Source organism: Oreochromis aureus, linkage group 7 (genome assembly GCF_013358895.1).
Source record: "Oreochromis aureus strain Israel breed Guangdong linkage group 7, ZZ_aureus, whole genome shotgun sequence".
NCBI lineage: Eukaryota > Metazoa > Chordata > Actinopteri > Cichliformes > Cichlidae > Oreochromis > Oreochromis aureus.
The window spans coordinates 13,567,970-13,594,567 of NC_052948.1; the positions used below are offsets into that span (position 1 = coordinate 13,567,970).

At 40.3% G+C, this 26,598-nt stretch overlaps 1 protein-coding gene and 1 non-coding gene across 3 annotated transcripts; both read right to left on the bottom strand.

Annotated features, from left to right (window-relative positions):
• Nucleotides 1–96: 96 nt before the first annotated feature.
• Nucleotides 97–22,830, bottom strand: dennd4a (DENN/MADD domain containing 4A). 2 transcript variants are annotated; one of them, XM_031747422.2, is made up of 30 exons: nucleotides 22,612–22,830; nucleotides 17,936–18,267; nucleotides 17,527–17,773; nucleotides 17,354–17,423; nucleotides 17,056–17,225; nucleotides 16,038–16,276; nucleotides 15,850–15,916; nucleotides 15,697–15,755; nucleotides 15,429–15,573; nucleotides 15,112–15,287; nucleotides 14,738–14,838; nucleotides 13,784–14,002; nucleotides 13,173–13,318; nucleotides 12,691–12,711; nucleotides 11,260–11,393; nucleotides 10,785–10,917; nucleotides 10,382–10,588; nucleotides 10,151–10,279; nucleotides 9,899–10,043; nucleotides 8,523–8,645; nucleotides 6,957–7,064; nucleotides 5,354–6,138; nucleotides 5,039–5,258; nucleotides 4,331–4,422; nucleotides 4,052–4,227; nucleotides 3,392–3,803; nucleotides 2,969–3,086; nucleotides 2,506–2,668; nucleotides 2,340–2,404; nucleotides 97–1,884 (listed from the first exon to the last, which is right to left on the bottom strand). In XM_031747422.2, exons 2-30 carry the CDS (start codon nucleotides 18,244–18,246, stop codon nucleotides 1,748–1,750), a joined length of 5,118 nt encoding a protein of 1,705 aa, XP_031603282.1. In that variant the 5' UTR covers nucleotides 18,247–18,267; nucleotides 22,612–22,830; the 3' UTR covers nucleotides 97–1,747. The 2 variants fall into 2 exon arrangements, with proteins under 2 accessions (XP_031603282.1, XP_031603283.1); XM_031747423.2 differs by lacking the exon at nucleotides 12,691–12,711.
• A 3,543-nt stretch (nucleotides 22,831–26,373) lies between these two features.
• On the bottom strand, nucleotides 26,374–26,445 carry trnaq-cug. Its single transcript has one exon. It is a non-coding gene; the product is annotated as a tRNA-Gln (tRNA).
• Between the last annotated feature and the right edge of the window lie 153 nt (nucleotides 26,446–26,598).

The window sequence follows — 26,598 nt, forward strand, 5'->3', positions numbered from 1 at the left end:
AAGATTCATGATAGAGACCCTGAGCTTGCTTGAACTTTTTTTTTTCAAAAATCATGAAAAATCATTGAAAAAATAAAAAATAAATCAAACACGACATCCATAGAATAAATGTCTTTATTCATAAATGAAGTCAAACTATAGATCCACCTAAGGAAGAAATTTCATTTCTTTTTTTTAATGTAAAAATCATACAAATCAGTATCTGTGTTACAAATGATAAATAATACATTGGAAACATTGTTAAAATTGACACTTAGTGTAAACAACACATAGACATAAAATTATGTTTTGGTCATTCAGTGTTTTGTTTTTTACCCAGACTTTTTTTTTTTTTTACAAGTTGGCTAAAATACTAATCTACAAGCTGTGAGATTGGTGTTTTTTTTCAAGCACACAGACTTATATAATCCAGCATTGTATCATCAGTTACTGCGAAGTCCAGCAATAAGCTGTGGAGCTGCATCACTCCAGGTTTTTGTCAGTTGATCTTGAAAGAGTGAATTGTCACACTTATGTTTTAAAGTGATTTTCTGAATGAGGGCAGGTCGGAGCTGTTTTTCAAGTCAAAGAAACGCCTTTGACGTCTATATATCTTTAAATATTCTCAGTGCAAATAAGCCTGCACTACCGTCTGTTCCAAGACCGGTTAGTAGAAGTGGGTAAAACATCCATCAATACTCTGTATGTCACACTAAACAGTGCACTGTTGTCCGAATATCTAAAACATCAACACCATACATTGAAGACAAAAAGAAAATATACAAAATTCTAGAGTCAAATGCTCTGTACATTATTATGAATCCATTAGTGTGACTCAAAGTCTTTATAAAAGAAAATGTTGACAGAAAACATTTATCTCCTTTTGATTGATTGTACTGTTTTTAAGGAAATCCATCCTTGCAAAGTCACATTTAACACAAAATTTTTAATCATCACTTTAAAAAAAGATATTGCCTAAAAAAAACCCCAAACTGTAAATTAATGAATTATATACTATTCCCTTTTGGGATCTTTTGGTACATTGTACAAAAACAAATAAACATTGTGCATATAAATTAACTGGCTCCATTCTTGAATCGGAAACAATTTTGTGGTTTATAATTTTATGAGGTTACAACCTAGTTTAGTGTATTTCAGTATATGAGTTTATCCTGTCTGCTTTATGAGGTGTACATGAAGAGGAAGTGATTTGCCTTTACAAACTTGAACCTGTGGAAATTTCAGACAGAACCATGACTAAGGTGTGCGTGGCAGAGACACAGCCCCATATAAATGAGAACAAATGGCAAGTGCTCATCTTATCAAAGTGCTTTGTAAAAACATGAATGTCTAAAAGTACACACAGTCAACAACAGTCTTAACAAGGTCACCAGGACCACTGAGGAATTTCGACGAGGTGAACTTACACTTACTTGTATCTACTTATTCACAGCTTCAACAGTAACAGAGGCATAAAGTAGACCGTGTAATAACTGTGCAAACATTTATACAGAAAATATCTTCAAAGTATTTACAAACACAAGGCCTGTCACTTCATGCCTCTCAGCTCTGACAGTTTTCAAGAAACTCATGGCAGTTGCATTATAAGTCCCATTGTGCTTACAAGAGCTTAAAGCTCCAGTCAGATGAGCTGGTCCTGAGTCTGAAGAGCAGTTTGAAAAACAAACAAACAAACAAAAAAACAACAACAGCAGCAGTGACTGTGGTTGGAGGGAGGAAAAAAAGCGACAGAAGGGGGACAAGAGGTTCACAAACCGGGCTCTCCAAATGTCCTCCTACACTCCATGACCCCTGCTCCAGGGGGCCGGTCACAGTTGTGTGTTAGTTTAACCAGGTTGGGAGTGAGGCGATCGTATGCCAGCTTGTACTCGCGATCGAAAGCACCTGCAGGAGAGATAATGGTAAGTTAAGAATCTGTCAGCACGCTTTCTTTATATTAAATCTTTCACAAACAGCAGGCATTTGAGAATATCAGCAGAAGAATCTGCAGTCTTCTAGCTAGCAGTTCTGTTGTAGATGGACAAAGAAATGCTTTGGATTATGTAAGGTGGTACTAAAACTGTGTTATGTGGATATATTCAAACACTTTAATCTTATACTTTGTACAGAGTACAAATGAGGCTAGTGTATTGCGTCTAAGATGGCTGTTTACACCAAACTTTGTACAGGATATGTGAAAAAAAGAAGAAGAAAAAACACCTGATGGAGTTACACAAAATGTCAGGGCATCATTAAAGCCATCAAGAGTCATTATTATACATTTGGACAAAAGCAGTGGACTGACATTTCCAGTCCTGCTAGAATAACTAAAAACTAAAATATCCGTGCTCTGAACTTACTGATATTAATGTTGTTCTTCCCCAAAGCCACCAGAGCAAGGAACAATAAATCTCTGTAGAGACTCCTTTTTTGGGAGAGAAAGGAAAAAAAAAAGCAATTAGATTTTCCATTCATGTGATTTTGCCGGTGTAATTTTACTCATCACACACCTCTTTATTTACTTACCTCTGTCTTTTAAAACCTAACTCAGGCCCCAACAGCTGAATGATCTGGCTCATGGGCTGATGCACATCACTCTTCTTAATGCTCCTCACAAAACCCTGCAGGAGCTCCACAGTGAAGAGTTGGCCTTCTTCACATAACCCGGAGCGAACCAGCGAGTTGGCACCTGCGAAGAGGGAGAGATTAAAATCACTGCGATCAAAGGTTCATTCATCTCCATCTCTCATTAACAGATGAGAGAAATGAAGAAACGAAGTCTGAAAGCGTGGCGCACTGATAAGATGACTTGATTAATAGGTTTCCTGAGCTGAATTATGCATGATCTACTAGTTGTTAATATGCATTGTTTCATTTGCATGTAAATATCTGACCTTACCAGGAAAATAATTTTCTGAAGGTAGCCTAATATCACCTTTTCTAATTTATTGCACTATAGTCTGTGAAAGTAAACATTGTATTAACTTACAGTGGGTGTTCCACAGGACGTAGCAGGGCTGAACTTTGTCTTGGTGCAACTTCAAATTGTCCCACATAATCCTCACGAGAACCTGCTTGCTGTCCTCCGATGACAGCATCTGAGGAGTCTGAAGGGGATAAAATACATTAAAAAGATGAATTCGTTATTGCATTGTCCTCTGTAGGCACAAGTCGTGTTATGGTTTCATGCATTATGTTTTGTTAGTTTTGATTTTTAAAAACAACACTAGGAGTCGCCAAAGTCCCAATTAATTTTCTGAGCTTTAGAAGTGCCAGTTGGTACTAACTGTTTCTGCTTGCCTTAGCCCTTGGCTAAGCTAATGAGCTACAAGATTTACTTTTGTAGTTGCTGATGGCACACGGGATGACATCATTAAAGTATTCTGCGTGAGTGACAGGCTGTCATATTTACCTGGTCTTCATGGCTACAGTGTTGGGAGCCCAGGATAAGAGCTGGCAGGTTACTCGGCAGGTCGAGCCTTCTGAAGTACCAAACAAGGTTCCAGAAGACAATGGGATGTTGGTCAACAACGCTTGGGGAGGAGATTGCCTGGTCGCCCTCATTCACCAACAGGCTCTCCAGCTCCTTCCACAGAACCAGAGGGCTCAAGTAGGGCACTGTTACAGGAGCAGAAGCAGAGAAGCAGGAGGAGGAGGAGGACGAGGATGAGGCTGGGACTCGGCCAGCACCCCCACTGCTCTCCCGCTTCTGTGCAGGAGCTGCAGATGACTCAGCTGCACCGTCTGTTGTGGAGATTTTTTCCTCGGGATTGGGTGGCAGGGATGTATCCTCCTCTTTAACAGGATTGCTTTTCTTAGACGACCTGATGAGAGACAGAGAGTGGATCTGTTTAAATGGGCCACGGGGATAAAAGATGTTTTGTCTGTGTCTGTGTGCCTCAGTGCTCTTTGTAAAAAAAAAGTGTTCCAGACAACCAGCAAGATACTATAGAAAAAGACAATCTAGCACAATGTTGTAACTGAAAATAGCCCAAATTGATGGTAACTCCCGATTAATTATTCAAAGTGTTTGTGCTCTCTTTGTAAGCATAGTGTGCTGTGTAAATTTTACCTGCTGTGCGGTCTCAGATCTTTGATTTCCACATTGAGAAAAGGCAAGAAGGCTGTTCCGCAGAAAGGACAAGTGCTGTTGAGGTTTGAGTCATTTGCCGTCCATCCTGCCATTATCTCCTCATCATACACCAGACAGTCACATGTCTTACAAAGTGAACAGCTAGACATCAACACCTATAAAAGAAAGCGTCAGGTTCAGAGAGAAATACGATCACACTGCCTGAGCGAGCCTACAGACAAGAGTTGGACTGGGCATTGTTATGTGCTGGTGCCTTACCTCTACAGTGTAATTGGGAGTGGGTTGGAAGCGGCCGGTGTCGGGGGAGGAATCTGGAGTGTGAGGAGTTTTGGAGGGAAGTGCCAAACCACCTGGATACAGTGGAGGATTATACAATCAGACACAGAAGGCAAAGCCAAGACTGAACACAGCTGTCAAAGCTTTAAATGTCTGGATGAGACTACGAAAAAGTGCCCAGCTGAAATAAAGCAGCAATTACTTCATTAAAGTCTGCAATGAGTGTTTGTATTTGTGCCGCAGGTTTGGTGAGTCTGTGTCTCTGCGTGTGTGCACGTGATTGTGCATGCACGTGTACATGGTGAAGTGTTTTTGTTTAGCATAGGGCCTGTGGCTGGGTGCAGAAAAACCTACACACTGCATCATCCCTCACGCCTGCTGGCCTACTTTCCAATAGAACAACACCCAACTCTTTCCATCACTGAGCCCTACTCTTACTCTAAATTTAGACTGCCAAGAAGTGTTTTCATGCAAACCAGCACAATGCTGCGGTTATAATGAGCTTGTAACAACAAAGCTTTAAGCCATGAGTTTTTTAGATTAGAGCTGCTTTTAGCAGGAAATGGAACTGATTTAACTGACTTTGTTGATCATCCAGTGTAAGTATTAGTAACTTTGTAAAATAACAATGTAAAAAAAGAAAATAAAAGCTTCACTACAACAATATTTATTAAAAGATGTGGAACGAACCAGAAAAGGAGTTGTGTCTGAACACTCTGTTTGGGGTGCCAGGGCTGCCCAGGTTAGTATGATGATGCCCAACGGGGCTTCTCCTGACTCGGGACACGCTACCATGCTGTGGGGATGTAAATCCATCTGGATCTAGACAGGAGTCATTATCAAGCAGCGAGAAGCAATCGGCCTCTCCTGAGGTCAGTGAGGACACACTCATGCGGTCACAGTTTGCATCCTGCAGGGGGCAAAAAAGAACTGTAACTAGATTTCATCCTAGAGCCAGTAATCCCAAATATGCAAGAATTATTTTAATGTTAAAAAAATTCTAACCTGTGTTAGTGAAGTTTGAGAGGACAAACGGGAGTAGAGGCGACTAGCTTTCTCAGCCACGCCCTTTCCTGCTGATATGACGCTGCTCTTGAAGATGTCGAGAGTTGGGGTGAACAGTGTTTCCATGGAGAACGATGAAGTGGAAGGAGTGGGTGATGACGGTGAAACCAAAGAGGGAGGCCTGTCTTTGTTACAAATACCAAGAGGAAGAGATGGTGACTGCCTCAGCCTCTCCTTTGTTTTGGCAGGCAGTGGGAGGTGTGTAGTGGATCGAACTAGGGTTGAGGATTGTGGGGAGGAGTGGGGAGAAGAGGCTGAGCGGAACAAAGGGCTTGAGGGGTTCTGTAGGTCCATACTGGGCGTACGGCTGCTCAAGGGGCTGTTGCCATTATTCATGTACATTTCAATCTCCTCGGCCAGGTTGCGCCGAGAGTTGGATGCGCTGCTGTCCTGGTCACACTCCGATACAGTCGCTGTTGCCATCAGCGACAGGGGATCAAATCCCATCTCAATACCTGTCCTCCTCACTGTCCCGGCATTGCAGGGCATTGCGGCCCTCTCCACTGGGTGTTTCTGTTTATCAGTCTCTGTGACCTCTTCCTCTACTTCATGCAGTCTGTCAGAAGCAAGTTGAAGCTGCTTTGATGTACTTAGAATGGGGACACTGAGCCTCAGAGTTCCCTGTCCACCAGACAAGTCCAGAGAATTTGGCCTCTCTGTCTTTGGCAAAGCTCCACTCAGAAGAGTGTCACTAGATGAACTGGAAGCCAGCCTGAGGCCACCGCCTGTGACAAAAACACATTTGAAAACATTCAGCTGAACGGTACATAGTGGTTATACGCAGTAATAAAACGACTTCTTGAGAGTCTGCTTTATAAATAAAACATTGCTGTGTTAGCATCTTTTGATTTGGAGGTGCTGGTAGAAAGAATGGAACCTCCACATCAAACGCTGCAGTTTTAAACAACATATAGATTGAGAATGAACACTAAAAGGCATATTTGTGCGTTTTTGGCTAGTCCACTGAAATCTGTGGCAGTATTGTGCTCTTGCATTATTCTAAAATAACAAATCCTGTTAGATTTGAATGAATTGTTGCTGGTGTTCTACTGTTCATGCCAACATGAAGGTGCTGCAGGGAAGAGGAGGAAGGGAAACTGGCAGCTCTGCGGTTCCTTAAGGGATATGTGTTTATCTTACAATACAGCTGTATTGCATTTAAGCCAAAAGCAATAAGTTATTAAGGCTCTGATAAAATGCCACACCAATTACAGAGGACTACTGATTATGAAGACTGAAAAACTAGAAAAACAACACAAAGTCAGACACCGAATGTCATGATTTGCAACAAAATTCAAGGCAAAAGTCATCTGCTTACATAACACGTTTATCCATCAGCAGATTGGTTTTTTTAAAAATGAGAAACACCTAAATTTAACAGCGAATGGACAAGAAAAAAATAAAAAATATTACACCCACAGCCAAATGTGATACCCCCAGCTTTTAAAGGCAAAGCATCCATTTTGCAGTGAGCTGTGAGTCACTTTTGCAGAAATGGTCCCCCAGTGTCAAAGATTAGAGATAAAAGCAATCCATAACTCACTTGTCTTGACTCCTTTGTCTTCCACCAGGGCTGTGCCATCACTCTCTCTGCTGCACAGTCTCTCTTCTTCCTTAGACAAGGAATCATAGCCTTGGTCTGACTGTTCACCTAAAAAAGATAAGGAGAAATCACTCCGCTGAGGCTTACTTTTTAAATGTCCTCTCACTGGTGTTTTGTTTCTTCCTCGAGTGAATTAGAATTTGTTCCTATTAGTCTCCATGGAAGCTTTATATGAGACAACTGATCAGAGAGTTGTTGTTTACAAGAGCTTTGTGACATTCCCTTCAGCGTGAAGCACACAAAACTCCAAGAATAGAAAAGCAGGGGCACCAGAAAAGGAACAGAATATTTTTGTAAAACCTTCATTAAATTCACAAGGTCAAATAGCAGGAGACAGTACAAACCTTCTCCACTGTGCTTGGAGTATTTTCAAAGAATTTGTTCACTTTCAGTAGTTTGATGAGACAAGTTGTGCCAGATGATATTGTTAGCGCAAAAGCACTGGTCTTTTGAGCTTTGGTATTTGTCTTAGCTGCGAAGATGTTAGCTGACAAAAGAAACATGCCTACCTAACGCTATCCAACATAATACAATTTTCCCCAACCCCACCCCTACCCCCACCACCACATATTACAGAGCAGACTTTATGTAAGTGCTTGTTTCTTGGCTTTTACATTTGCATTTTCCCCAATCACTTAAAATGCAATTTGAATGTAATTTGCCTTTAATGCATAATTCAAAGATTTATTATATGTATTTATTTATGCTTTTGACTGGGCTGGTTTAAAAGCAGCAGAAGGTTTTAAAAGTTATATTTTAAAAAATGGTCTTCAAGCAAGAGTAAGAAAGCAGCTACACAACAAACTGCTACCACATCTCCATCTACATTACACTTTCTTTCTCTTATGAATGGACCCTACCACCAGCCCAGGGTGGGCAAGCCGAACAAAAAGGATATAAAATGTAAATAAATAACAAAAGGTATCACCTGTTATTTGCTTACATGCTGAAAGGTACCTATAACACGGCACATGCAGCACACATATTGTACATCTATGTATTTAGCAAAGTGCCTTTGACTACACATCCCCTTTTCTCCCCTATTGCTTTCACATCATTAAGTAAATGATCAGGGATCAAACTATCCTTGATCCTTGCACTTCACCATCCCTAGCATCTAACCACAGAGGAAAAAACAAGACACGACACAACCACTAAAGAGATTTTCGCTCTGATTACCTGGCATAATTCCATAATATCAAAATAAACAACAAAAACGTCCCTCTGATATAAATCAAGTACATCAGATATGAGAAAAACCAACAGTGAAAAGGGTGAACCTTTTATCAGACCTTAATACTGGAGTCTTTCATATATTAGTTTGTGTAAAATGACTGACAGAAAGTCAGTGTGAATGAATAATTAAGGTTTGCGATTCATGATGTTCTGCCACTTTTAAGGCAGTTAATTCAATCACATCCCATAAATCAGAGAGACATGAGGAAAAGTAAAAGGCTGAACGTAAAATAGATGGAATGAGAACGACATAGGGCAGTATCTCTCTACCTGTACTAAATCCATCATCACTGGAGTCCATTTTAGTGAAGTCGGTGTCGATGGAGGTGCGCTCAGCAGAGTCATTAGCGCTGTCCAAACTGCCATGGCTGACTGTGTCTAGATCGCTGCCGTCTAAAGGGAGATAAGAGCAGAGAGAAAGGGGATGAGAGAGGCTTCACAAATGACAGACTACCAACAGGATTATGAAACCAGAGCTGCACTCACACTATAGATGAGCAATGTATAAATCCTCACTGAACTGTGTTGCAATCATTATCATCTGCGGCAAATGCAGGAATGTTCTGATTGCCACAGCATCAACCAGCGCTGAAAGATTTATCTATTTTACCTCAAAGTGAAGAAAAGTGAACAAGTTACATTAAAGTGTAATGTAACTTGAATTTCGCTCAAGACTGAAGATGCACTTAATGTGATCGTGTTTTTATTTTGGGAATTTAAACGTTTAAAACGTTAAGTTAAAATATGTGCAGCTGGGAAAAATGTCGTATAAAGTGGTGTAAAGCATTACTTTTTCATTAAAGCCTATCACTCAATATGTCATTATGGTAATGAGGGTCTCTGCGGGTTGTTGTTGGAATTTGAGACTGAGATCAAAAGGAATCTGTATACTTTGACTGCCAGGGAGGAAAACCTCTTCACTTTGTTTAAAAGGTTTCATTAAAAAAAAGCAAGGTAGGGAACCAGGATCAGACTATGTCGCATGAATTCATAAATCAATTACAGTAACCAAGAAGAAAATACACCATCAATGAAGTCAGGAGTAATTTTCTGTAAATTTAATGCAGTCCAAAACATCTTAGAGCCTCACTGGGATCGGGTGTAAGTCAGTCACTACTACTTCTACTTCAAGCTGCCATTTGAATACAGTGAACTCACTGTCATGTTCAAGAAAGCAGTTTGAGATGATTTGTGACACAGCGTGTTATCCTGCTAGAAGCATCCATCAGAAAATTGGTACACTGTGATCATAAAAGGATGAAGATGGTCAGCACCAATACTCAGGTGAGCTGTGGTGTTTAGATAACACTCAGATGTTACTAATGGGCTCAAGAAAATAGCCCACATACCCTCCAGCCTGAACCGCTAATACAAGGCAAGATTGATCCATGCTTTTTATTTACAAGAGGAAAAAGTAGTTTTCACTAGAGGCAAGAATATGATGTGTGTGATCTATGTAACCACCCAGGAAAGCATTCACAGAGAATTACTGCTCTATACAAGATGTTTGGCCAGATGTTTGTGGAAGTGCTGTAGTTGAATGAAAAAATATCTGTATGTTTTGTTTTGTTTTTTCACCAAAATATATGTAATTGGGTGTTATCAGTTACAGACGGTCACATAGTCAGGAATTTAATTTTTCTTACCTGAAAGATGAGGATCTCTTTGTGAATTCTGTTGTTTCCTTCCTGCTTGCTTGAACTGGAGCACACCAAGGAGCACGTTCCTCAGCTTTCCCCAGAGAAAGTATCCTCCCCTGGTGGTTGATGGCCAGGTGCTCTCCAATACCGCCTGGAGAAGAAATACAACATATTTTAAGATTTAAGCTCCCATCTCAATCCAATATGCAAATTGCTTACATTTTCTTAGTTGTATTGTTAATGACTGACAGCACGCACCTTGTTATAGTACCCATATGTGATAGCATTGGGTTGAACTCCAGCCTTCTTCATCTCAAACAGCACCCTCACAGCCAAGACTGGCTGGCTGTACTGTCCACACAGCTGCAGCAGCACACGGTAACAAACCTTGGAGAAAAAAACACGTTAACACTGAAAATGTGCAGTGTCGTCTTCTCTGAATCATATCGGCAGATCTGTATTGTTTTCTTATCCAGAGCAGTTTCCTACCTCATCTGGAGCCTGCAGCTTTTTGTCCTGCATTTTCCTCAGCACATCATAAGCTGTACGCAGCGCTCGCACCTTGGAGTGGCAGTTGCCAACAAATCCTGGCAAGCAGATAAACCACAGGCCGTAGCAGTGGCGAAGCAGACACTTGGACCACATCTGAGGCATAGATGAATAGGTTTTGGCCATCCTTTGAGCTGATTTGATCTCCTAAGATGAAAAAGATCAGATGTAAATGTGATTCATTGTCTATTAGCAACCAGATTTGCATTTTGGATTCACATTCATATCCTTACACATGATTATGGAGAATAGGTACAGGAGTATATGTGACATTAACTCGAACATATTTAGGTTTATCTTTGTTCATGAAAGAAACCAAATTGACATGAAGATTCTTAAGGACCTGTTTAGAGCGTCTGAAGATGGCTGTGGGGCTGGCTGGACTGCTGTGGCGTGAGGCTATGCCTGTCGATGAAGGACTTGCTCCCTCCAAAGGCTCCAGAAGCTCAGCATTCAGCACAGGAAATCCAGAGTAGCTGCAGAAAGAAACATATACTCCCTTATATAAAGTTACATGAGCTAAAAATAGATATTGATTCCCCATAAATGCTAGCAAGCTGAGTTATTCCTACAATAGTTTTGTTCTTCCCTGAAGCACCAATATAAGAATCCAAAAGTAATGTGTTTCAGCTCAAAATAACCACACAGCCCTGTGGCAGTGACAAAGTCTAACAACAGAGGCAGTTTATGAGTCTGTCCTTTGGGAGCAGCACCCAGTGTCAGTGAAAAGTGCTGCTCAAGCATACAAGGCAGAGTTTTAAAAAAAGAAACCCCCTGTCTTGCATCTCTCATTTAGAGATTCATCTGCAGTGTGGTACCTATAGCACAGAGGATGCTCCTCTCCCTGCGATGGAGGAGGCAGCTCTGGAGGGTTGATGTAGACTGTGTGCTCGCTGCGGTGCGATTCATCCAGTTCGATCAGTCTGGCGTCCTCTGGTCGCTCACTGTCCATCTGGTTTGCAAGAGAAACACAAATTCAGCAGCTGTCTTCATCTTTCCTTTTAGCTCTTCTCTAAACACAAATCTACAAGTGCTAAAGCTTTCTGGAGGCTCTCAGATCCTATCAGATATCAGGGTCAGTGAGGACACAAAGATGTCAGTAATGAACCGGCCTGCATCAGAAATATGGCTTTTGCTCCATTTCCAGTTAACTACAGGGCACTACCGAAGACTTGATCCCGTGAATTCTCCGAGACCGAATTAATCTAGGCTGCAGTGACCTGGACAAAATTGATGCCATGTTACTCTAGGGACATGAAACCATTTAACTGTACAGCTTTGGCAGCACTACTTGATACTTAACTGCCACATTTGCTTCAGCTCCAAATGGACTTATCTGCTGTCTGGAGAGAAGCTTTCAAAGCCTGCCTGCATGCCAGCATGCCTTTCTGAGAACAACAGCAGGAACAAAGAGAAGCCGAGCAAAAGCATACATGCTCCTTTTTTTTAAAGAAAATCAGCTCTGAATAGTTTCCTGGGACATTATAAAAAGCCTACTGAGCTGATGTGCACTCACTTGGCTTGTCTGAATCGATTACCAGCTTATCTCGGGGATGAGTTTCACAAAAACGTTAATATTATGGCAGCGGCTGAATAGTTCCCCGGTGTACTGGATTACAGGGTTTGTTCCACTCAGTTGAGTGGATGATTCAGTCACCGGACCCTCACTGACCTGTTTGCCCTCACTTCAATTCTGCTCTGTGTTTCTCTGCTTGTTGCCCTTCCTCTTACACCCGAGAGCTCTTTCTCAATCACGCATTTGTTGTCAACCTCAGCAGCAGTGACGCTGTATGAATCCAGGCTTCCACTTCTCAATAATAACCACAATGACCATTAATACAGTTCAAACTCTTCAAGCAGGATGTAAATGTGACTTCCTGATTGCACAAGTGTACTAGCACACACAGAGGAGGCGGATGTTTTATCGTTTTTGTGCGAGGGTGTGACAAAACAAGTTGACAGTTTGTGTTCATAAAATCTGTCAAGTCTACAAAGAATTAGCACAAACTAATAATCAGCACCTCCCACGGGATTTCAACAACAAAAAGGATAATGCAGATTTCTGACATCTAATGCACGTCATCACATTAAAGACATTTTCTTTCCAGCCCTCCATTACACCACCTTGATTTATTCGAAATAAGTGCACATAAATATAATGTATATAATTAAATCCTTTGATTGGGATCAATGTGGGAAAATGTTAAAAATATTTTATTTAAACAGCAGCATAGGATTGAGTAACTTACCTTTCCTCCACTGGAAAATAACTGTTAGGCAGGGACCGTAACGACAAGCAAAGGAGAAGAAAGAAATGACAAGAAGGCAGAAAATCAGAACAGCGGAAGAAGCAAAAAGAAGACAGAAAACATCTTTAAAAAGAAGCAGACAATAAAGTTGATGAAAAAGCTTAGAGCTGATCTTACAAAGAGGCCCAAGAGATATGTTTAAATACTAATTACTTTTCGTGTATTGCTTTTACTTCCTGTTAATTGCTTTTTCATTCTTTTCGAAAATTAAATAAAGTCCAAAAAAGGTCTTAATTTAGAGGACAGTGCGTGATTAATTGTTCCTCTAAATGTTTCTGCTTCTTTTTTAGAGAATTTCTGCCAGCAGTCAGAGGCCAGACTAAATATTGCTCAATGAGCGTTTGTTCCTACGCAGTAAAATGATTTTGATGGATCGTCTCTGACACGGAAAATCCATAATAAAGATTAGCTGTAAACCTCACCTTATCAACACACTCATCAAAGAAGGCCAGGCTGGCATCTTTATCACTGACAAAGGAGCACTCTTCTATGAAACGACTGAACATTTGAGTCTTGGTCATGAGGGAGTAAAACCTCTGATGGGAGCGGTCTCTGCTCTTCAAGAAGCCTGTAAAAAAGAAAACGAAATTATTTATTGAAAATCTTAAAAAGTGGGGAATTCATATCCGTCTCCTGATTCTAAATCATTGCATTTACTTGTCAAGCCCTTACAAAATATTTATGGGGTCAAGATGCAGCCGTAACCAACATTTCCGCAAAATAAATGCTGTGTTATGAAACAATTTGTTCTCCACTGCTCCTCTTACATAATAGCACACAGATGTGCAGGGACATTGTGCTATTAATCGCAGTGGCCTCTCTGACTTGTCATCCAACCCTAATTTCCACTGAGGCTTAAGATAAATCACAACAGTCATTACAGATCTGATTTGAGGCCAACTTCGCAGCATTCAGACCTTAACCCCCCGACTTACTACAGCACTGAATCACAGAGGGAGGGGAGCCGTGACCTGTCAGCATGGTTCGCCGTGACTTACTATGGAGAATATTACTGGCTGAGAGTGACACATACCTTGGATGTCAAAGAGGGAGCTGGCATCAGTGGTTTTCTCGGACGGGGCTTGGGTGATGGGCAACAGATAGGAACGGTAGCCTCGCAGGATGGCAGCCATGAAGCGCAGGAAGGCCTCCTGAATCTCGAGCTCTAGTGTGTGCAGGCTTTTTCCACTTTCAAGCTCACAGTCGGTCACTGTGTGATCCATCTGCACATCTTCATGGTTTAAATGACCACCTGAGGGCACACAACAGCTGATGTTTTACAATCCATATGCGCATAAACCACCTGATAGCAAATAACCGGTCATTTATCCAGACACCAGTATTATTATCACCACAGACCACACACTTTCTCCACAATGAAAGAAGACTTAAGTACAGCACTCAAGACTGGAGTAAAAGTGAGACTGTCAAAGTCAAATTATGTATAATACTCTGATTTTCACAGCAGTCCTGGTTAAAAGAGATGCAGAGACTGACTGGCCAACAGGTATAAAGCTAGCAAAAACAGACCACTTGGCATGATGTCACAAGCAAATTGTTCCTGTCTAGACCAGGATTCATGATGTAATGTTGTTCAAACACCACAGCGAAGATCTAGATTTTACATGAGACAGGACATAACAGTTCATGTCTGCATAAATTAAAGATTTTTTAATTGAATAGAAATAGAATAGAATAATAAAAAAAAAATCTGAATAAATCACCAATGAAAGAATAATATATGTGGAATAAGAAGCGGGGTGAGGATCAGTTTAAATACCATAAATGGCAAATGATACATGGTCCACATGCTCTTCTATAAATGAACTAATCATTGCACTATATTTTAATGGAACAGTGAGTGCTTCCTGTCAGTTTTCCTGTAAAGCTGCCCGTACAGGCTGACTCAACAGACTCATGTAGCCTAAGCAACCAAAATTATTCATGAAACCACTTAGAGGATGACACAGCATCAGACTGGACTTACCCTCAATGAGCTGCTGATAGAGCTTATTCAGAGTATTGAGAAGATGCTTGCAGGCTCTCCTGGGCAAGATTTTCCACGTTAGAGCCTTCTTGTCATCTTTTCTGAAAGCACAACAGATGGTTGCTGTTACACGGGAGGACAGTTAGGAAACCAAAAAGATATGAGGGAGGGAGGATTCACTGATATCTGCACTGACAGCTTCATCCCTTCACAGAATACCTTTTGAATTGATGTGGGAGACCAGTGGGATCCAAACATGTTTTTTTTTCTGTACAGTAAAAATACTTCACATTCCACCTCTTATTATTACATAAGAGTTGAGTTGAAGGTGGCCATCTAGTAGCACAGACTGGTTGCAGTCAGAGGTCACTTACTGGGAGATGGTGTTGGTGTCCAGATCCACACAAGTGATGTCAGCCGGGGGGACATAAAGATCAAAGTACCGGGAGTCCACGCCCACTATGAAAGGGCATGGTGCACTAAGAACATCTGCCAGAGCCAGCGGGCACAGAGGGATGTACGGACATGGCCAGTGGAAGGGAAAAATCATCTGAAAGGGAGCATAAGTAAAATTAATCACTATAAACAATATATACAATGAAGCAACAAAGGACTTTTATGGTCCCATGAAAGACCCTCTTTTCAGTGCTACTGCCAGGAAAAAAAGAGGATTAAAAAAGACAATACTTACAGACACAAGGGCCTCTGTTACACTGGTGAGTACAGCTGGGCGCAGGGAATGAACCAGGATCTTGTGCTCTGTGACAGCCAACACGAGCAGAGTGGCAGCATTTTTGGGGCCCAGATTCAGGAGCAATGTGGAGAGGCTTCCCCCACTACCACACAAAAATACACAGCAATTTAAAAAAACACAAAAAACCAAAAACCCCACAAGTTTTCAGATTAGGATTGCAAAAAATGCAAGCTGTCTTAATTCTGAAATGTTTTGGTATCTTTACCTGAGTGGGAGCGGAGAGGACACAGGTTGGCTCAGCATCAGGCTGTCATGTGGAGACAGCTGCGGAAGACACACAAAAAGTTTTAGTGAGTTAGAGCGAATTTAAAAAAAGAACCCACCCGTACAAAGTTGAAGTGATTTCTCATAAACTCACCTGGACTAGGATGCGCGGTCTCTGAGTGGAGGGAAACGGCACATTTTGCATGAAATGAGAGATGTGCCTGTGAGTAAAAAATCAATTCAGTTAGTAAAGTTGTAACACTTCTTACTTTTGTATGAATTCTCAGGCTGTGAGCTAAAGTTTCTGATTTGAGAGGGATAAAATCTGTAAAAGTTGCTAACTTTTCAATAGGCAGGGAATGTGGCCCAGAGATGGAGTATCGGTAGAGGAAGGTGAGAAAGCTCCTGAAGGACTGGAAGAAGGGCCAGTGGGAGAGCAAGCAGATGCTCTTGTTGCTGTAAACATTTCTGGTCTCATCAGGTCTGAGATCAGAGCTTGGCAGGCCGAGTTGTGAGCGCTGACGCTCAGACAAGTTCTCCTCTGGGTAAGGCTCATAGAACTGGATAGCTGCTCCGTACACCTGCACACAAAGGGCCCCCAAGATAATTGCACAATATGTCCACAAGGATGTGCACGCTTGTTATCCTAATGCAAACCCAACAGTAGCTACAAGTCCCTTGAGAAACAGATTCATTGAGCATGTTGTGGCGGCTTCACAAGAGAATTTTCAACATAATAAATCAGCCCTTTGAAGTTCCTTCTCCCAAATAAATACACGAGTCATTCCTAGCCTAAAGTGCCATGAGACTAGCCTGCAGACTAGAGGTTGCAGGCAAGAAGCAGTAAACACTGAAGCATTCAGCATTTAAAACTTGCACATCAGCCCAAGTGGTGCATGAGCCATCCATTATTCAAAAGATGAGCTACACACAGACACACAATAAAAAAAAATCTTTCATGCTGCAGTGCTTTCAGAGGTTAACAGGCTTTTGGTATTCCAAACACAGCCTTTAGACCATTTTTGATTCCAGTCAGAGTTCAGAAGTTGATTAAGATTGTCTGGTATTCTTAGAAATACAGCTGCACTTCATAAACAGTCTAATCCATAAGGGATCCTAATTCTCAGTGAGAGACAGAGGTGGAGCTAAAGATAGAGATGCTAGCTGAAATGAAGCAATTAAGGGAGATATTTTGTATGTGTGGTATTGTAGGGGAATCATTAATTGGTGATGATCTCACCGAAATGGCCATAAGCTGAATGGAGAAGTGTTTTTCTGGCCACTGCAGTAGGTGAGTACCCAAAATAACAAGTAAAAGAAAAAAATACAAAAAAGCAACTACGTACAAAGGTGATTTTACCTTTTCTCCAGAGGCTCCCGTTAGTACAAATGTGGAAAAAACAGGCAGGGAGTGTTTGGTGTGTGCAGGCCAGCACTCGATCATTGCGCCCATGGGCAGGCAGAACATAGGCACTGACTCTGGCAGTGGAAAGGACTCATAGTCCTCTTCAGGGTACCTACACAAAAGACCTGGGCACAAACACATGCAAGAAATATTAAACATATTCTTTATGTTATATAATACTGATAATGACTGACACAAATCCATGACTAAACTTCCTTTTTCTTTTCACTGCTACAAACTCTGCACAGTTTACCTGCTTTGTATGCGATTGTGTTTGCTTTAGCCAGAGACTTCTTGTAACAAAGGTAGACCGAGGATCCCCACTGAAATACGGAGAAAGAAAGTCCATCACATATCAGCAACAATCTGTGCTGTGCGGGCAGACACACTAGGTTTAAGTGATTATTTTTCAGAGCTCTATCCCACCATGCTGCTGTTGAGGTTCTTGTCCACCTTGCAGAAGGTGTGAGGGGGCGTTTCCCCTTTGGCGGGGATGATAACGCAGACATCGGTGACAGCCAATGAGGTGTGTGGCTGGCTCTTTGGTGCACGGCGGTAGGTGATGTAGATGCGTTGGGAGGACGAGCTGCTGATGTTTGCAGGGCGGCCTGAGGGTGTGGTCTGAACGATGTGACACCCGGGTTTGAGCTTCTCTTTCCACTCATACAGAACCCTGAAATATTGGACGGTGTTGGTGACTTTTTATATTTTTGAAAACTGATCAAGACTTCAGACTGGAGGATGTGCATTACAGCAGATTACAGTGACCCTAAGCGGAGGAGTTATTAGTGCTGTTGGGTGAGTAAAAGGTCAGTAAGTGAGGATTACTTCTTACCCGAGATCTGTCAGTGGAGGCTTATCTCTGCCTCGCTTAAAGCACAAGAAGATCTGTGGGCCCCTTAGACTGGCTCCATTGAGCTCTGCAGAAAGGCCTGAGGGGGTAGTTTCCACGCAGGTGAAGCCCGGGGGTACCTCTTCTCCCAGAGAGCGTATCACGACAGCAACATCTGTGATAGGGGCTTTGGGTTTCACAGATTTGGGACCAGCATCATCAAAGTGTAGATCCTCCTCCAGAGGCTTGGATGAGTCGGTGAGGCCAGCAACCACAAAGTAGTCTGCTACACGAGGCCCTTTATCCTCCATCATTTCCCATTCCCACACTGTCGGCTGCAAAATAGAGAAGGGGAAGGTGCATGGGGGGTGTCAATTATACATTTTTATCAACAAAGTGTACTCTATACACTGGATCACCCTGAAATTTCCTTACTCTGTATTAGCTGTTGTACTAGATTTGAAAAAAGAGGCAAAATGCAGCCGGTAAAATGTACACTTCTCCTGCACTGCATTAAATTGCATAGCATACCAAAGAAATAGCACATAATGAGAGCACATGGAAGCACTTAAAATACATTCCTTGCTGCAAAAACATCATATTTCACCGAGAAATATGGGAGGGCTTGCGACCAGTGACCTTGCTATATGCCATGGCTGGTTATGTAAAACAGAACACATGCCTCTGTAGAGAAAAAAGAAAAAAGGCGCATGTGGAAACTAGAATTGAACTGTAAGTGAGCACTCAGAAGTGAAGAGAGGGTGTGTTGTTGCACGGCAAGCAGCTTTTTCTGGGCTTTTACGGCGGTAATATTCAGACAGCATTTATTTTGGGCTCAAAAACGTCATGAAAATGAAAGGAATAGAGGGCGCGCCAGTGAATTAGCTTGTTATGGCTTTATCACAAAGCATGGAGCCCTGGAAGCCCTCTAAGTGCTGGGCAGGCTTATTGTGCTTCAGTTGAAGAGCCTGGTTTATCTCTCTCAGCAGTTCGTCCACACACACTAGCAAACTGATAAACAGCTGCCTATTATTTTCCCCACTGGCGTATGTGGGAGGTAGCATAAAGTTGTCTCACTCCTTTGTGATGGATGTGTCACTGTTAGGAACCTTGGCACACAAGGAGCTATGGCCATATCTCATCTACTTAGGACTAAAATCTAATAGTCCTGTGTGTTGTTCCTCCCTGTGGCTGCGTGATGGTACAGACAGCTAAACACTGCTTACAGGCTCAGAGTGCAAAACTAACTCCTAACACAAGAGCATGGAAAAAACAAAGATCATTTGTAGAAGCAAGAAACTGCAGCATGTTGAGCGATGACAGAGATTCAGTTGTTTACCGAACAAGATTTAGAATTTGGTATCTGACTGGCTTTCACTTTCAATCACAAGACCTTTTAAATAATTTACCAGTAAAGATCAGTCCACTCTTTCATAAGCTTGTTTTTGAAATGATGACTCATCACCACCAGGTTCCTCACATCCTAACAGTCTTTCAGTCGACATTGTTTTTGTCCAATTTGCCATCAGTAGTCGATGGTTTTTTGCAGTTATTTGTGCTGAGCTGTATGGTTATGCGTGATGACTCAGCGTGTAAAGAGCAAAAAGTTTTCTTGTTTTCTGATCTCCTTGAACACTCAATTTTATTTTATGGAAAAATATGTATGCATTCATAACACCACCACTTATGCATTGTACAACTTAGCATTTGTTCCTCTACAGTTTACTCAGGTTCTCAAAAAAGGTTATTCTGAAAAACGCTGATGTATATTTATTTTATTGCCTAACTGGTCTTGTTTTTATGTTGCTGCTGCGGTTTTACTTTTCAATGAACTACTCACATTATCTTTCTATATAAGTAAGTAAATCTTACTTACTTGTCTGGCAGAATGTGATGGCTTCTTTTCCCATGTTAGGTAATTTATATTGTTAGACATCTACATGATAGTTAATTTTGGTCTTTTTTTCTAAATAGGTTCTAACTATTTTAGAAAATAAGTCCTTCCCCTTTAATCAAATGAACAATCAAAGTCATGAAATATAATTACAAGTGAAATCTGTTTAAAACCAGTTCAAAAGTTTGTAGACTTTAACCCAAAATAAGGCTGCTGGAAAAGCTAGAAGCTATCCTTTTACCACTTTCTTTCCTGTCCCAGAATTTCTAAGCAGAAATTTGTGTGTCACATCTTTTATAATATCGCCAGCTGTTCATGCGGCACAAAATCCTTTGTAATCCAGTGCCGAATCCATTTTATCTAATGACCTAACAAGCCGAAGGCCACAATAATTCTGTTCAGCTGATCCACCTGTTCTTTGAGTGCACACAACACTTACAGCACATACCTGCTGCTGGTAGGTATTGCACAAATGCTGACAGCTGAAAGCTGGACAGATGTGTCATATAATACTCAAAAGGTTCTGGATTAAATATAGATGTAATCTCCTGCTCCAACCACCACGACATTACTGCGTCTATTCCTCCCCCTCGACAGGAAGTAGAGGCCTAAAATTATATCTAATCCTCTCCATAGCAACAACATTAAAACTGAGCAGAGAACAGAAGGTTGAACATTTCTCACTCCTGTGATGATACACGGTTTTTGGTTTCCTTTAATCAGAATGCTGTAGATTAATTGGCTTTGCCTGGACCAATGTGTCTGAGAAACATGTTTTACCAGATGGAGAATCGGCCACATTAATCTCTTTTATCTGTTTATGTGAATTGATGTTTTTTTCCATGTGATTGTGGAAGAGGAAACAAACACTCTTAGTAAACATGCCTGCCCAGAGTTTTTCCCTTTTATCTGGAAATGCTTTCTATTTTTTATCAGTGTGATATCATATTTAATACCACAGACACGACTATGGTAAAACAGATTGGTTACTGGCCTGTATCATCCACTTCCCTGTATGTGATTGTTCATCCCATCAATCATTAAGTGCATGTTCTAGTGACAAAAAACCCCCAACACATAAATCAAACTGACTCCATCACAAATATTTTGACTGAAATTTAATTTTGAAATGTTCTCGTATTATCTCACTTATTCTAGGCAGTCTCGAGTTTGCTAAACACTGGAAGTGAGCAAGTCACAGTCTCCACAGAAACTGCAATCGCTTCAGTCACTGCATTTCCTAAAAACAGGACAAATAAGGACACGGCGGATTTCCTCTTACTGCAAGCAAACCCACTTCCCTATTCGCATCCACTATTGTTTGCATGAGTCACCGCCAACCGTCCGTTTTGCAGTAATTTGTTAACCACTTGTGCCACAATGTTCCTGACATTACCCTCTCAAGAATCCTCATACCTAATCATTTCTTTTCATGGTATCTGAGAGCATCACACCTTTCTGTGTATCTTCTTATGTTCTAAAACATGTTCTAAGATGGGTTTTTAAAACTTGCATCACTCCTATAAAATTTTCGCATCATTTTAAACATTCTTTTCACATTTGTAGGATTTGTATGTAGCACGCTCTGGTTATAGCTATAAACTAAAATGCACTGGTTCACATTTTAGAGGTCCCAACTGCCAAAGCTCTGCAAATGACATAACCTCTAAATACCAAACATGATTTTGTTTGCAATAAAAGATATTTTTAAATGCTGGTTGAGCCAGCCAATTCGTAAATTATAATGAGCTTATATTTCATCTGAAGCAACATGACTGATTATTTATCCCCAGTCTCTTTTGATATTTCTTGCCAATAACCTGTTTTTTTTCTTCTTCTTTTTTTCAGAAGGTAGACATTAAACTTTGAAAAATCGATCCTCCCTCTTTCTGACTTCTGCTTGTGTGTTGTTGTAATTATGGCCCAAGAGACAGAGGCAGTGGCTGCTGGACAGTCCTTGCAGGGCTGTGGAGGGATTAGAGGGCTGTGCTAACAGCAGGGGGGCAGGGAGGATGGGCAGTGTGATCAGGGAGGGAACCACCACAACATTTCACTAAGCATCTGTTCCCCTTTAGCCATGAAGACAACCCTCACCCTCATCAGCCATTTGCATTCCTTATGCTGGACAGGGGGGGAGCCCTGGCCGCTAGATGAGGAAACCACACACGCCCAAGATAAACAGAGCAGAAACATGAAGGACTCTAAGGTGGTGCTGAAAATAGGAGAACGCCGAAGAGCTTTGTAGGTTAAGCTTGAACCACACGTGCAAAAGGACTACTGGGTTAACCATAAAGTAAATGGTTAAAATTAAATAAATAGATAAATAAAAAAATACAACTGGCTACAGCGACCATAAAAATAAAGGGGGTTTCTCATATGCCCACATCTAAAGAGGCCATCTTATGGAGCACCGACACGGGAGGCAATGGAATAAGCCTCCATATGACTTCATTGTAACCAATGGGCGCAGTGTATACACAGAAAATCTCACACAGAAACCGATGCTCACCGCAAAGAATTAAACTGAGCTTGCATTGCATGAAGCTCTTGGACAGTGATATGACATATTTGCCGCTAATTGTTCCAAGCAGCAATCCAACATTAAAATTAGCCTTCAGTGTATAACGTACACAAACATAAAGCTACAAAAATGGGATCTCAGACTTCTAATATTAAAAAAATAAAAATAACACAAAAATTACTATAAGCACAGAAACTACGTGTGCGAGGGTCGCTTGTATTTTTTTTTTTTTTGAGATATTCGATAAAAGAAGAATCTACTCACATCACGACGAATGAAAGATGATCAGTCGAATATGAGTACACGCTGAAAATAAAACCCAGGTTCCCGTTGATGATAAATGTTTATTTCTTACAGTTTTCTTCTTCAGATTTTTAAAAAAAAAATTACCTACACGTATATTATAATGTATAAAATAATAAAAAATCATTCACAGAGGGTTGGACCGAGCAGAATAGATGGTGTATTCCCGAGCAGCGCTTTATCCAGACCTGCGCTGTTCACGTGACCGATTACAACCCTGACTGACGTCACTGATGACAGTAGTGTGACAGAAGAAAAACGTCTGTGGTTCTGAAGAAACATTTGGCGATACAGGTTTATACGGAACTACACAACTTCCGAAAGCGCTATCACACCGAAAGAGTATTATTATTGTCATAAGTTGTAGTAGTCGTATTTTGTCGCGAATGATTTTGTTATATTTATCTTGAAAGGAGCTATATAAATAAAAACGTACTTTACTTTCTTCTTATTCTTATTCTTATTATTGAGCTAACATAAAAAACTTATCTGAAAAAAATATTACAGTATAACTTCAAAAAGTAAGTCAAGTAATTTACTTTTGCAACTTATTTGTATCACCGTAATAAGATTAAAACTGTTTTTCTTTTCATTTGATAGCTCTGTAAAACTTCCTGAATACAAACATGAATCATAAATTCTGGGAACTTTTGATGAGCTACACCTAGTTTTATTTAAATCTACTGAGTGACACAGTTTTCCAGGATTTAATTGTATTCATCTACACCGCTCAGGCCCACAACCTCCCACTCACCCCCACCAAAGACAGACAACTCTTTTGATTTAATAAGCAAAGTATATTATTTTATTCTTAAAGGGAAAAGGGGCATAGAAACGTTTATTCATTTTGGTAGTGCATTCAGTATAATCTGAGAATATTACATATATTAATTATATTAATATAATTTTTGCAATAAATATAGGAATTATGATGATGGTGATAATGATACTTTATTGCCAGACAACTCTGAACTTCACCACATTATTATTATTATTATCATTATTATACGATTTTATATATCACATGAACTCATCTATGACATGATAATCAAAAGGTTGTTGTTGTTGTTTTTTCCCCCTCACTCAGCTGTTTAATGTTAAGTTATACCCAGTCAAAGTGGGAATATGCAGAGTAAAAAGTTATAGTACTTGACCAATATCTAGAGATTTTCACAGCTGGATAAAAAAATAAATTGATGCAGAAAATCATGATTACAAGACCATGAAAAATAAGGACTATTGTCCTGCCCTCTGCTGCCCTTGTGTGGCGATTACTAAGACATACAGTTTGGTGGAAATTTACAAATGACCACATATTAACACTGGGAAACCCCAGATAGTTCCAGTGGTGAGCAATACATGCACCAGTAGTTTTAAAAAGTTGCAGCTTCTCATGGAGCCCCTTTGGAAAATTAATTGCCCACATTGTTCTATTTACTCCAGTTTCATATATGGTATTGTCTCTTTAATGCTGTATTATATCTCTAAGATAATGATGGCAACACTGCAGTTTTATTGTTAAAAAAAGGGTTATAGGCTGAAGACAGCTACTAAATCAAAAATGTTCAACATAGTATTGCAGAGATGTACAGGCTAGATGAAAAACATGATATAAGATTTGTAGCGTGAATGTGTTTAACAAGCTGCATGTTCAAATTGGATAATGTATTCATTAGCAAAGACAGTAGGTGGCTTTTCATTTGTTTCTGTGAGACTGAATCACGCGCACACACCGACTGCACCCGTGGAGAAACATAAAAACAACAAGATATCTGATATATTCTTAGGCAGTTAGCAGAGATGCTGTTGTTGGTATTTCAAAGGTACTGTACAGGTGTTAAAGGTGACCAGGTTTTCTATGTAAAGGCCTAGTTACTGATGTTAAGTCATTAAATTCAACAAATCAAAATGCTCTTCAGAGCTAAATGATCATCATCACACTACTGAAATGCCATTGCATTTGGTTTATATATATCAGAAAAGGTCCAAACGGACCAAAAGGATATTAAACTCGAACTGCCATTTTTCTGTCAGCTTGCACTAAACTATCTACTCTGTGCTCCTAACTTCATGGTTATGCTACAGTGTTAACGAACAACTTACAAAAACAACTTTGGGCCTCGACTAGGCATTTATTTGCATTTTTAGCAGATGGTGCTTCCCACCCACAAACACCTGGAGCTGCCAAAGAGCTTATGTAGTGATGCAGGTTCAGGTTTGACTAAACACAGTATTTATTACTGCACTGGTTACCAGCATCGCCATCACTTTAGAGAAGACTAAATAATTATTTTGTGACTTCATGTAAATTGCTTGCAATCAAAGATCAGATCTGTTGTTACGAACACAGTTAAGTTCAAGTAAGATGAAGGAGGTTCTTCCTGTCAAAACACAACACAGCTGAGTCATACTGGGCTTTTTGCAGAAGCGTGAATGTGGAGCACTGACATCACCTGACATTTCTTGATCTCAGTGAATAGCTCAGTATGAGTTCAAGGGCTATAGCAGAAAAACAGAACAGTAAGTGTCTGTAGGTGTTACCCACAATGAAATAACAAGCAAGCTCCAAAGCTGACAATCACTGAGATCGCTGCTGCTGTCAAACAAGAAAACATTGCATCCATGGCAACAGCTGATGAGTTATTACAAAAACCGAAACCAAAACAACAACATAAAAACAAACCAACAATAAAATGAGGGAAGAAATTAAAACAACTCTTTAAAAAAATGTGTGTTGCAATATCTACACATTGGAAGGAAGGAAGGAAGGAAGGGTGATTAATCCAACCTAATGTATGAGCCTACCTTGCAAACGACTAACAGACTGAGCAACAAATACATTTTACAGGACTATCATTTTCTGATTTTATTCAGGATAATAACTAGGCTAAAAAAGGGAGAAAAAAAAAGAACCAGCTGTGTTGGAGTTATTGTTGAGCTTTGAAATCCAGCCATTAGTGTGAAAGCACTAATTTGGTCTGCCTTGTTAGCCTTGCATTAAAGGCAATAGACTGAGTTTTATTTAATATCAGATCAGAAAAATCCAGGTGAAATTACCATATAATGATGTCTGGTCTTTGATCGCATGAGATTATTGTTTATGACATCCTCCAGAGGATTAAAATTGTTTCGAAAATGAACATCATTACAAGGAGGAAATTAGACAAGAAAGTGTTATCGAAAAATTCTACGTTACACCTCAAGCTTGGAAAGGGGTCATGCCGGTCATGCCAGCAGCGCCAGTCTAATCAGCTCTTGGACTGACTGACACTTTTTCAGAAGTATACAGTTTTTTCAGAGCATTGGTGAAAAAGTTTGTGTTCTTTAGTTGAAAAATTTCTCGACAAAACTGGGACGTGAGTCAGTGATTTGACTTAGATTTTCAAAAACTGTGTGTTTTTTTTTTTAATGATTTGTTTTTCTACAACTATATGCACGTCAGACTCTTAAGAAAACTTGCAACGTGTGAGTGAATGTAAAAACGGTGACCGAGTCAAAATATTGCATACCTTCTGAAACTGAAATAAAAACGGAGGAGACAGGATTTTTTTCGTACTGTGGAGATTGATGTAATTTCCCATTAGAAAGCTGAAACGATAGATATTAGATATTTTATAATCTATTTTATAAGTATTGATAGACCTAAAAGGAATCCTGTGTGGTAACTTCAAACTATAGACATTTTATAATCAAAAACGAGAAATAAAGGAAAAACAACAATTAAGGTCCCACCGAGATTTGAACTCGGATCGCTGGATTCAGAGTCCAGAGTGCTAACCATTACACCATGGAACCACATGTCAACGATGTACCAAATTTATAGAGTGAGTCGTGACACGTCATGTTTCTGCAAGCTGTATATTTATTGCGGATGTATTGTTTCCCTGGTAGACGGAATAAAAAGACAAAACTTAGGCACTTACTTGTGACTGGCAGAATTACTTCAAT

Coding starts and splice junctions, on each gene's coding strand:
- dennd4a (XM_031747422.2), bottom strand. CDS start 18,246: ATGATGGAGGATAAAGGGCCTCGTGTAGCAGACTACTTTGTGGTTGCT. Junction 12,712..13,172: donor TTGATGAGTGTGTTGATAAG/GTGAGGTTTACA, acceptor CCTGCCTAACAG/TTATTTTCCAGTGGAGGAAA. Junction 2,405..2,505: donor TTAGGTTTTAAAAGACAGAG/GTAAGTAAATAA, acceptor CTCCCAAAAAAG/GAGTCTCTACAGAGATTTAT.